This window comes from Lagenorhynchus albirostris, chromosome 11 (genome assembly GCF_949774975.1).
Source record: "Lagenorhynchus albirostris chromosome 11, mLagAlb1.1, whole genome shotgun sequence".
Taxonomy (NCBI): Eukaryota; Metazoa; Chordata; class Mammalia; order Artiodactyla; family Delphinidae; genus Lagenorhynchus; species Lagenorhynchus albirostris.
In genome coordinates, this window is record NC_083105.1 from 89658752 (window position 1) to 89671861 (window position 13110).

The 13110-nt window shown below is 37.8% G+C and overlaps 1 protein-coding gene and 1 pseudogene across 1 annotated transcript in view; one reads left to right on the forward strand and one right to left on the reverse strand.

The window, feature by feature from the left end:
- PLCZ1 (phospholipase C zeta 1) overlaps positions 1-9007 on the forward strand; it is a 42573-nt gene extending 33566 nt beyond the window's left edge. The window contains exons 11-13 of the mRNA XM_060165346.1: positions 2912-3044; positions 8001-8150; positions 8922-9007. Of these exons, the coding sequence (XP_060021329.1) occupies positions 2912-3044; positions 8001-8150; positions 8922-9007 (369 nt within the window). The remainder of the gene's footprint in view (positions 1-2911; positions 3045-8000; positions 8151-8921) is intronic.
- A 1400-nt stretch (positions 9008-10407) lies between these two features.
- On the reverse strand, positions 10408-10808 carry LOC132529276 (ADP-sugar pyrophosphatase-like; annotated as a pseudogene).
- Between the last annotated feature and the right edge of the window lie 2302 nt (positions 10809-13110).

A 13110-nucleotide genomic window follows, 5' to 3' on the forward strand; every position in this document is an offset into this window, starting at 1 on the left:
CTAGTTGTTCTAGTTGTTGTTCTAGTGAGAAGATGGGGTGTTTCAGCCACTTTTTCAGATCCCTTCCTAATCCACACAAATCTCATTGATGTGCTTCTGTGGATTTCTTCTTTCCTTTTTAATCTATATGCAAGCGATTCTTTCTCACTTTCATTTGTGGGTGAGAAAGAATTTCTTAATCCTTATCTCAAACTAAATATCCTCCTTGTATTCTTTTATACACATTCACATTATACACATTCACTGTTTCAACCCCAAACAATGCTCAAATCTGACCTCATTTTTGGACTATAAAGGCTTATTTTTAATAGCCTACTTAGCCTCCTTACCAATATTCTGTCAAACTTAAAATATTAAAGCCTGAACATCCCTTCCTCGTCAAATCTACTTCTAGTTTATTTAAGTCTCAGTGAACTGAGTCAAATTCCTTGACTCAATTAATTCAGGCAAGAAAAGTGGAGCTATTCTTGTCTTCCACATCTCCTTCACTTCCCATGTCCAATCCATTTCTAAGTTCTGTAGATCTCACTTTAAATGTCTTCCTTATCCATCCCCTTGATCTGATGTCATTTGTTACTGTCTTTTTTTTTTAGGAATCTGTTACCTGTCATCACCTCCATTCCTTTGGCTTCCTAAGGGGTTTTCAGGGAGCCTTGTCTCAGTTGTCCTGGTCCATCTTCCACAAGTCAACCAGAGAGATTTTGCTGCAGTGCTAATCTTATCATGCCTACTTAACATTTATTTGTGTCTCCTGATCGTTTTCTTAGTCTGGCTTTGTCCTACTCCTCTAGCCTCATCTCTCACTTCTTCCAGCCTTTCAACCCATTCCGAAACTGTATGGAAGCCTTCTTTTTTGTCCATAATGACTTTTCTGTGTATTGCATACGCTATTTCCTTTGATTGGGCTACTCTTCCATCCTTCATCTGCCTATTGCATTCTGACTCATTTTTCAATACTTTAAGTGTCACTTCTTTTTGGAAGCTTTTTCCTGTGCTTCTTTTGAAGTTTTCTTCTGTTTTTCCATAACACCCTATACATGCATACATTATGGCACTTACCACACTGTAAATTATAATTATCTACTTGTTATACTTGTCTTTCTCCCCCCACTTGTCTGAGGGTCCTTTAAGGATAAGGACTGTGTTTTGTTCAACCCTTATCCACAGTAACTGACACAAAGTATATGCTCAATACATGTAGGTTAATTGAATGAATGATTTCTTTTTCAAGTTGAGAATACTAAAGAGAATATACGTGCTCTTTTGTTGAGAAAGTGAAGATGGAGGATGGCTGGTATGCATAGATGTTTACAAATGCCACCTGTTTGTATTCTGAGAGGTCTCATGTAGGGGTGTAAGTGTCATGGTGTGAAGGAGGCAGGGTTGATGATTTTCCTGGGAAGCTGCTGCCGTAGCCATGTGTGTCTCCCCCTCTTGTTCTGATTGTTCTAGGAGCTTTGTGATTACATTGTGACTTGCACAAATGGTGGAGAGTATGATTTGGGAATAAAAAGGCCTAGTTTTGCCGTTAGCTTTCTTATGTCCTTGATGAAGCCATTTAACATTTCTGGTTTACTCTTTGTCAACTGTAAACAGAGAACTTTGGATTAAATCAGTTATTTTCAAGCTTATAAAAGCTAAGGTATCATTTTCTAAGTTTAAAATCTCGTGTATAAGACCAATAGATGAAAACAGAACTATCTGGTTGAGCACTAAGGGTTTTCTGTTTGACATCCATCCTCTGCAGCGGCCCCTGGAAGGGCTTTGTGAATCAGAGTGTACAAATTATTTGAACAATAAATCTCTAAATTCTATTTCAGTATGCACCTTCTCCATTCTGATAAGGGTTTATTACCTGGAGGGCCTGTATTCAGCTGATAGGCTCTGCTATCAGTGTGCTAGTTTTTCACAGTCAATGTCCTTTCAAGTTACCTTGATATCTAATTATGCTTATTGATCAATGCCCGTTCCATACTGGTTGTTAAATATTTGCACAGTTACTCTGGTTTCTAGCTGATGCCATAATTTGTGGATGTAGGAAGGAAAAAATTACACACTGGCACTTTTTTCTTTTCTTTTCCTTCTTTCTTTTTTAACAATTATTTATTTGTTCCTCTTTATTATAATCTTCAGAAATTGAAATCATGTCTCAATTTTTTACATTAGTACACTCTATAAACTAGTACACTTCAAATACTGTTTTTTTTTTTAATTCGGACTTTGTTTCTTAAAGTAAAACAAATCTGTGCTTCAACAATTAGCTTGACTAATAGAAGACTAAATAAAACTATTATTAGTTACTTTGTTAAGCATTTTCTGCTATCCAGTCCCTAATATATATATGAAATAATTGATTTTGTCAAACTCAGGTTACTTATGATAATATGGCAAGCGATGGGTAAGGTAAAATTTCATGATAAATTATCCAAACATATGAATTATACTGTCAGAGAATGCTATCATAGGAAATTATGTGGTGTTTTTTCTTATATTTCAGAAGTTGTATTTATAGTTTACAATTTTTTTGTTGTATATATACAATATGAATTTGAAAAGAGTTCATGTTTTTGGAGCGACTCGGCCTGAATTACAGTAGAAGGGAATCATAACAATGCTTTTAAAATAAAAATATTTGTTGGACCATCAATCTTGGAGAATGTGGATTCTATTATAATCACATATTGGTAAAATGGAATAATTTAGACATGTTCCTGGTGTTCATCTATTGATATTTGAGGATAAAAGAGTTAAAATTAATAATTGGCACTATTTTCTGCTTTGTTTGTTTGTTTTTTTGGTGGGAAATGACTTAGTCAATCATGATTTTTGGAAAACCTGTTTTATTTTGAAATTAAGCAGTGGTGCAGTTTGACATTCTGCTCAATTCTTGAATTCCCTTATTTTTGTGCAGCTCATCAGCGGGATCCAGTTGCCTCCCAGTTGTCATTCATCATCTAACAAAGCTGACACATTAGTGATTATAGAAATTTTGGGAGTTCCAAATGATCAAATGAAACAGCAGAGTCGTGTAATTAAAAAAAATGGTGAGCTCCTAATACATTTTATCCAACATTTGTTAGACTTCTGGTTGAAAAGCTTAAAAATTATATATTGATAGAGTTTTGATACATATTTATTATTCATAAGGAAAAGGTTTTGCATTATGTTCAAGATGACCAAAGTGTTATATGCAGCAAAAACAATTTGACAATGACTTAATGTTGGCGAGATGTATCTTCAGATTACAGATACAAAAATGTATCTGACCTGAAAAATTAGTGGTTTTTCCATTTTTACTTCCTTTTTATGTTTCCTTGTATGACTGAATTAAGAGTGACATTTTGATAGCTGCAAATCTACTTAGCTTCTAGCCTCTGTGTAAAATAAAGAACTTATGATTTCTCTGATACCGCATGTTACATAGTTTTACTTCACTACTTGAATTATTTTAGATCAGAGGTCTGTGGCTTCTGACTCAGGCTAAGGATGCCATAGAAACTTACTCGTACAGTATTTGGATAAAAAATTCAGTCATTTTTGCCAGAAGAGAAATGTAGGAATGGAAGAAATGACTTTGGTAAGATTTTCAGTGTTCCAGCATCCCATGATAGTTTAGGTAGTACAGTACTGACATTGTTATTTCTTCTCTGAAGTTGAAATCATGAAGGAAATTGAAAAGTATAGATTCTTGGGGTTGACTCTTAGAATCACCTGGGAAGAGAGCTTGCAACTGATCCTTTGAGTCTAGAATCTTCTATGAGTGGATATTCCCAAAATATAGTGGACTTCATTTCAGAGTCTGGAAATATGCTCCAGGCTAAATGGCACAGAGAGAGAAGCAGGTGCAGTCTTAGTAGACTTCTTCTTCTTTGGTGATAATACCCCCCCCACAAATGTCCAATGTTCACCTCCTCCCAAATCCAGAATATTCCTCCAGCACGGCCCCTAGTGCAAAAGGCATGATAAAAGGTTTGGGAAGTTTTGCTACCTCATCCTATGTTATCAGTGGGAAGGGATATTAGTGATGACTTCCTGCCTTATTTGGCACCCCTTAGAGTTGAAATGGCAGTGTCAAGAAATGGTAACTGCTATCAGGAAGCTTCTAGTAACCTATCCCTTGTTTTCTCCATCCCCTTACTTGAATCTTCATGACAAAATGCACAGAACATTTATTTATTCAATGCACCCCTTATATAATACTATGATTCTAGCTCCCGTTAGAAATTTGCCTGCATCCCTGGGTTTTATGAGAATATCCCTACAGAAATTCAGTTTGGTTCATCAGACATTACTGGGCCCATTATATTAAAAGCCTGGTTCTAAGTATCAAAAAAACTTCAAATCTCTGTTTATTAACTGCATTCTTATGTATGTCCCAACTAATTCTATTGTAGATAGTTTACAGTTCAGTGTGGAATTAAATATAAGTAAAACTGTTACGAAAAAGTCATTAGTGCTTTAAAGAAAGTACAGAGAATTGTATGGAAGGGACAAATTTCGAGATGGTTCTTGGCAAATGAGTAGAATTTTTATAGAGATTGAGGATAAGGGAACTTTTTTCTTTTTCTTTTCTTTCTTTTTTTTTTTTTTTTTTTTTTTTTTTTGGCCATGCTGAGAGGCTTGCATGATCTTAGTTCCCTGATCAGGGATTGAACCTGGGCCATGGCAGTGAAAGAGCCAAATCCTAACCACTGGGCGGCCAGGGAATTCCCAAGGATAAGGAAATTTAAGGCAAAAGTAATAATATGAGTGCTAAAACATGGAGAAAACAAAATTCAAACATGTTAGGGAAGAGTAAAGAAGTTCAAATGCAATGTACTTAAGAAAGATTAGTGTGAGATAAAATGAGAAATTTACATTGGGTATGGTCATGGAAAATAGTGAAAGCCATGATAAGGTAGTAGAAACTTTCTTTTCTGTATAAAATGAATAAAATTAAAACTTTTAAACAGGGATACAAAACACTGAGAGAGTTGAGCATTCCAGAGATCATTTCTGCAGAGTAGAGAGGACGAAGTGTATGAGAGAGAGATGAGAAATACAGAATAGAGTTAGATGTGATCTCATGGTTAGAGCATGTAGAAGTTAGGTCCTAAACAAGGGCTGTGGCATCAGAAAAGGAATGGAGGATGCATGTGAGGAAGACTAACAAGACTAAGGGTGTAGATAACTGGACAGGAGGGATTCTGAGATCACTTAGCTACTAGGGTAATCGTAGGGTAATGAAAGACATGAGAGTCTGGGAGGAAAACGATCACATTTGTGTAAGGTGGGGAAGTGATTTTTAACTCTATTTGTAACTAAGCAAATTTGGTATTCTGGTTTATTTTTTATTTATTTTATTTTGACACTAAAAGGACTTTCATATATGTCTATATATGATTGTGTGTGTGTGTGTGTGTGTATGAAAGAGTGAAAGAGAGTATGGTGAAGGAGGGTTGGAGGAGGAAGAATAAATTAGTACAAGAATTTCGTGCAGACATTTTTTAGTGTCTATAAAGAACTGACTCTTAAACCTGCCCCTATACTCCGTTGAATTATTTCTTTTCTTAGGGCAAGGTAGGATGGTTATTATTTCAGTGTGAGTCAATTTGTTTAATATTTTTACGGGCATAGACTGCATTCTGGATTGCTTCCTAGTAAATGTGCACTTGTGACTACAGATGCACCATAGAAAACATAGATATGGTATAATTAGTCATAAATGCTTCAATACTTCTTGAAATGTAACTCAAAGGACAGATCTATTGAAGTAGTAGGTGTAGCATTGCCTTTGTACAATGAAAAGTAATACATTATTTTTCTCTGAACTTTTGAGTTTTTATTAAATAAGAGTGTATATTTGATCTGGATGTGAATTTCTTGATTCCATTCAATTATGCTTAATTTTTATCTGATTTGGGTCACATTGTGATACAATTTGGATTTCTTGTTTGGCAAGAGAGTGTTTGGGATAATCTGTTTTGCTAAGGACATAAATTACTCATCGACTTTGTATTTTTTTTAACATCTTTATTGGAGTATAATTGCTTTACAATGGTGTGTTAGTTTCTGCTTTATAACAAAGTGAATCAGCTGTATGTATACATATATCCCCATATCTCTTCCCTCTTGGGTCTCCCTCCCTGCCACCCTCCTTATCCCGCCCCTCTAGGTGGTCACCAAGCACCGAGCTGATCTCCCTGTGCTATGTGCCTTCCCACTAGCTATCTACTTTACATTTGGTAGTGTATATACGTCCATGCCTCTCTCTCACTTCGTCCCAGCTTACCCTTCACCCTCCCCGTGTCCTCATCATCTTGTTTTGATGAAGCTCAATGAGTTGAAATTAAATAGAAGTAGTTCATGTTTATGGGGAGATTATATCAGACAGGTTGGGAGATCAAACAACCCATACAAAGATACCACAAATTTAGTTATAACTCATGCTTACTCAGTGTCTTAGTTCAGGCTGCTTCAGCAGCAACAAAAACAGACTGGTTGGCTTAAAACATAGGAATTTATTTTCTCACAGTTCTAGAGGTTAGAAATCCACATTCAGCTGAGTCTTGACGTTGAGATGGAGATCCCTGGGAGATTTTTGCCGCTTAATATTATGTGGCGCTGGGAGGTCTCTGGTGGACAATGTCCTGACCCTGGCTCTCACACCTCAGAGGCACAGGCCTGACACCCTGCCAGAGCACCGACCTGTCCACCACACGGCTCAGAATAAAAGGGAAAAAGAAAGAAAGAAAGAAAGAAAAATAAAATAAAATAAGGTTATTACAATAAAAAATAATTATTAAAAAATTTAAAAAGTAATTAAAAAAAGAAAGAAAGAAAAAAGAGAGCCACCAAACCAAAAAACAAATCCCCCAGTGATAACAAGTGCTAAAAACTATACTAAAAAAAAAAAGAAAAAGGGCAGACAGAACCCTAGGACAAATGGTAAAAGCAAAGCTATACAGACAAAGTCACACACAGACGCATACACATACACACTCACAAACAGAGAAAAAGAAAAAAAAAATATATGTCATTGCTCCCAAAGTCCATCTCCTCAATTTGGGATGATTCGTTGTCTGTTCATGTATTCCACAGAGGCAGGTACATCAAGTTGATTGTGGAGATTTAATCCCTGCTCCTGAGGCTGCTGGGAGAGATTTCCCTTTCTCTTCTTTGTTCTCACAGCTCCTGGGGTTCAGCTTTGGATTTGGCCCTGCCTTTACATGTAGGTTGCCTGAGGGTGTCTGTTCCCTTTTGGGAGGTCTGAGTTCTTCTGCCAGCGTTCAGTAGGTGTTCTGTATGGGCTGTTTCCACATGTAGATGTATTTCTGATATATTTATGGGGAGGAAGGTGATCTCTAGTCTTACTCTTCTGCCATCTTGAAGCTCCTCCTTGACTTTGGATTTTAAAATGAGCAGTTAGTCAAAAGAAGGATCAGGAGCTGACTTGAGAGCAAACATTAGTGAGCTCTCATTCCAACAACTGTCTATAGAGCTCTTCTCATAATAGGACCTGATATAGAAAAATGATGTTATTTAACTTACTCATGTCTCAGTTAATAAAATGCTGGAACACAACAGTCATATTGTATAATAGTGAAACGTTTCCATTCTGAAATCAGACTCCATTTGTTTGACTTCCTGCCCAAGCACTTAATGGCTATTTATGTGAAACCCTTCGGAGCTTATGTAACATCTTTGTGGCTCAGTTTTCTCATCTGTAAGTGTGGATAGAAATAACCCTGATAGGGTTTTTGTGAGGATTAAATGAGATTATCTGCTTAAAGTTTTTAGAATATTGCCCAGAAATTGTAGACACCTAATAAGTGTTATTATTGTCATTATTATTCCTTTCTCATTGGGTGCATTAAAAATTTAAGTGCTTTAAACCCCAAGCTTTTATTATTACTATTAAAAGTGTTGAAAATAAGAATTTTAGAGAACAGATATTATGCATTTTTCTCTAGGGATGGTGTTTGATTTTTTTTGGTTGCATCTCTTTCTTTATATTTCAGCTTTTAGTCCAAGATGGAATGAAACATTCACATTTATTATTCAGGTGCCAGAATTGGCATTGATACGTTTTGTTGTTGAAAATCAAGGTTTAATAGCGGGAAATGAATTTCTTGGGCAATATACTCTACCAGTTCTATGCATGAACAAAGGTAATATTCCTAAAAGTAAGATGATTGTGCTAATGTTTATATATAATTGGAGTTTACCAAAGACACGCTTTTATATACCAAATAGCTCTCTCCATGACAGTCAGATGTAAAGGAAAATTTATGTGTTGACACATATTTTCTCCCAGTGGAATTACAGAAATGTGTTCTGATACAGAAGGTGGGGTTGGGGAGTGGGATTTCTAGGAAGACTAATTAGACAAACTTGACTTGTATGAGAATTTCTCTACATGGACATAGCTCTCTTGTTTCAGTTAAGAGTAGGCATGACTACCGTGAAGGAATGAAGGATGGGAACTGCACAGAAGGGAGAAGCAGTGAGTCCTTCTTCCCACCTGAGGAGATACTGGGAGCCCAAGGCTCTCTTTTCTTGAGTCTTTCCAGGGCTGCCTTGCAGTTACCTTTCAGGGGTGACTTACACTGTGCTCCCAATTCTATCCTTATTTTTACTTTTCTGCCACCATCTGAGATATACCTAGGAAACAGTCTTTCTGAAGCAGAAGGGTGGTGGCTAATTTTGGAGACGCTGCACTTTGAGGGAGGAGAAGTGTGAGCTGTGTGGTGTTTAGTAGGAAGTTGGGATAGAAACGTCAAATATTTTACTTTGGGGGAAAATTAATATATGGGATGGAATATAACTACGTAGTCCTAGCTTTTATATGTGCTTACTGTATTATTTCTCAGGAGCACTACTGGGGCCACTGTTGATGAATTTAGTTTTATTGTTCTCATCAAATGTGATTCTTTTTGCAGGTTACCGTCGTGTTCCTCTGTTTTCCAAAATGGGTGAGAGTCTTGAGCCTGCTTCCCTGTTTATCTATGTTTGGTATGTCAGATAGCAACTAATGGTGCCGGACATGGTGTTAGCTGTACATCGCAATAAAACAGCCAGAATGGGTGTCCATATCTTTCCCCTTTTTTTCTAACATAAAGCAAAATAATTATTTTGAGATATTGAGCCAGTGCGCTTTTAAATATGCAGAATAGAACAGTGGAAACAAAACAGAAACTTCAGAGGGTCCTGACAGTATGGCATTCTCGTCAGCCAATTTCTCCTGCTCCTCTGTTGCTGAGGCTGCTCTTTCAACTTGCTTGTATCATGTTTAATTAGTAGAATTTACAAGATGCTAAAATATGTCTGATTGTATAAGACAGGTTGGCAAGTATTTGGCAGTATAAAAGAAATATGAAATCTAGGAGTGTTTTAATTTCTAGACACCCACTACTGCATATTGTAGTAGGAAGGAATTAGATTCCCAGGTGCTTGGCGCCCTTTTGAATCCTGGAGAGCAATTAGCCCCTGCATTCTCAGACTAGTTCTCAGATGCTGTGCACTGGATTGGGTACCCTGTAATTATACAGACATTCTTATGAGTGCATATGATTTTGATTTGCATTCAAACTGCCTCCAGACTCCGTATCTATAAAAAAGATCTACTATGGGGACTTACATGCTTGGATCTCTGAATGAATTTTCCGTGTTTCTGAATCTGCACTAGATGCACATTGAAGGTTGCCTCTTGGCCAGAGATGAGATTCCTGTGCTGTTTCATATGCTGGGCTTCTCACCATCAGCAGGACTTTGCTTTACTAAATGTCATATGTAGAAGAATATGGTTCATTATTAACTGTTTTTCAAAAAACCAGGCATACTAATACTTGTTCTACCACACTGTTGCATGGTAGTGAGGTGAAATCACCAGTACAATTTTTGACAAATTAGGGGGCCCTCATAGGTATTTGTTGAAATTAAATCTGAATTTATAACTAAAATAACAAAAATGCTTCTTTGTTTGAGATGTTTACTAATGCATTATCAGTTGATGGCCGAAAAAATATACAAAAAAATCACATCTACTATGTTTTTCTATTATCATGGTGTAGCCTCAGAACTAAATATTTAAAATAAAAATGCCACTGGGAATTCAAATATCCAACCCGTAAGGAGTCAGATGTCCCAGCTTACTCAGGGCATAGTCATTCAGATCCTCACTCACGGGCTCTCTGGATTTAAGATTAGGGCACAGTCTCCCCGGGAGGGACACACAGCCAGTTCTCAGAGGCCTGCTTCTATTTTGCCAGATTACAGGAGGATCTTTACTTATTAATTTACTTATATTGCTTTTATTTTATGAAAAAGCTAATTTCAAATCTACATTAAAACTAAGCTGAATACAAACTCTTAGTGAAGGAGGCCTGGTGGTTCTGTTTACAAAAACGTGGCCACTGTCTTTTGCCCTTAAAACTTCAGGAAGGGCCCTTCAGACGGCTTCGTGTTTGCATGTTTCAGTGCCAGAGGGTAGGAATAGACTCTGGTGTCCACTGTCAGATGTTCACCAGCTACCAGAGCATCACGTCTCTTCAGCAGGTCATTCTTTGGTAAGGAAATTACTTCTGCAAAATCCCCATCTCCTGGCTTTGGCTTAGGCCTACGTGTCCAGCATCATCTCCATTGATAGTTACTGTCACGGTGTGTGTGGTACAGTTTGACAAACCTGGATCCATACGTACAGGTGGAGAACATTCAGCAGCATCACCCTTATAGCCAGTTTCTTCCTCAAGCTCCCAAAGAGCAGCTCCTTCTGGGCTTTTGTTGTCATCGATGAGACCCACGGGGAATTCAAGGCAGCAGCCCGCCATTGGTGGTCATCGATGAGACCCACGGGGAATTCAAGGCAGCAGCCCGCCATTGGTGGTTAGAACTGCTTCACCACAACGATACATTGGTAAACGAAGGGTTGTTTGCAGCACTGAGGTAACCACCACCCCATCAGCCGACTGTCTTTACATGGTTGGACGCTTCCCAGTTTCCCAAGTTCTTGTTAGATCAGTAGGATCCCTATAAGTTGTTTTTTTTTTTAAGTGTGACCCATTTCAGAAGGATTTTATTTATAATATCTATGTTCAACCTAATAGCAGGTGGGATGTTCAACCCATTAACCCAAGGATTTAACCTTCTCTAAACCCCTAAAGCCTTTTGAAGATCTGGAATTTCATGAGGTTTAAAGACTTTGATCACATGAATTTTGCAGAAGAGTTCATTAATTCTTGCAGCAGGAAAAACTTATTTCTCATTTATACTAATAAGATTTGAAATAAGGAAGGAAAAAGGTTGTATTTCCTTTTCTCATTTTTCTTCAGGTACCACTCAAACTCAGCTAACTGTGAAGACAAAATCTATCTTTTTTTAAATATTCCTAATTCACTTGTAGAAAAATAATAGTGTTGAGGAGCAGAAGAAAACATAAGAGACAGCTAAAATGAACCCCTGGGCTGTGGTAACAGAAGATCTTTCAACAATGTCGGTTCTTCAGGGAAGCCATCCATGATCTCCTGGATTAGGTTACATTCCTTGGTTTATGTTTCCATACAACTGATTAAAGTGACAGCTAGGAGGTGACTTTGTGCTCTCAGGGAGGCCTTGGTGTTGCTAAGAGCTGGCCTGACACTCACAGTCAGGCCATGGTGTTCGTCTGCCAAACCTGAACAGTTTCACATCAGCACCCGACAAGGCCACTCTGTGACTACAATGGATAAGGAGAAAAACAGAACCAGTCTGTAATCATGACAGAGCATCTGACAAAAGCATGAATATTGTCCAAACACAAAAGTGCCAAACAGTCCCCAGGAAACATGAATGACTGTCGGATTCTTCACCTACTTCCTTGAACCCTCTCCCAAATCATCTGACACAAGCCTGAATCCAACAGTAAGTCCTTTCCAACACCCCTTCACTGAGACACCCCATGGTTCTTCATTTGTGTGTCTCCCTCATTGCAATGAAGAATCGACCTACTGTGTGTGTTTCTGGTGGTCTTTGGCTGGAAGGCATTAACATAAACCTGGACTCTTCCTTTTGTTACTCTCATTACCTTGTAGTGATTAGTGACAGGAAAGTTTTGTTATGTTGTTAATTTTGACCTTTACTTTTTTTCTGCTTCTGGTTGTTTAGAGCCTCAAATAGAAAACATGCAGAGTACAATCTAGACTTACCCTGACTTTTGTTTGGGGGATGGTGACCACGGGAGGCCACTGATGCTGATTGCTGAGACATAAAGTTGCCCTATTTTTGGAAAGAAGAGTGGAGAAACTCCCTGTAGCTGTATAAAGGAGGTATTTATTTTAATTTTGGGTAGGGGGGCGTGTATGGTGTTTTTGAGGGATGCAGACACATGCACCCTAGATGGTGCCTCGAGGGGTTCCACTCAAAACCTTTATGCAAATTTCAGGGGTTATTTGGGAGCCACAATGGCAAAAAGCTCATGTTGTGGATTAGGATCCAGAAAATGGAATCGCTTACATTTAGTGAAGCCCTTATGGGCTTGAACAATGAACATTTTATTGGGAGAATATATGACCTGGATTCCGTTTTTCAGGAGTTATTAAAAGTCCATCTCTTTGGATAGTGCATAAGCTTTTGTTGAATTACATTTCTTTCAAAGTAATAACCCTCTGGAAATATTTGTACCAGCAAAGAAAACATTCTTATGATGCATTCTGGATTCTTAGGCCATGAAGTTTGAGCCCTCTGTAGTATTCAGAGTTAAGCTTTTTTTTACCAGCCACTAGAAATTTTCATTTAAAACATCCAAGGGGTAGATTAAAGTGGAATTTGAGCTTATGAGAGGTTGGTCTTCTCTGTGTCTTGCATTCTTACACACCAGCTGAGCACGTGGTGGTGATGGTGGTAGTGGTGGGAGTTGGTGTTAAATTCCTTAAAAACCTACACATTTTCAGGGACTGGTGCCCTCTTTAATTCCCATCTGTATACAATTTAACTTTCACACTTTCAGTCACTATTCCTATTCTTCTCCCACAACAGTCCCTTTTCTAACATGAGAGTTCCATCTCTGCAATGTTAGCAGTGCCTAACATGTGCCTGATATTAAACAGAAATTAGGGAATTCCCTGGAAGTCCAGTGGTTAGGACTCCCCACTTTCA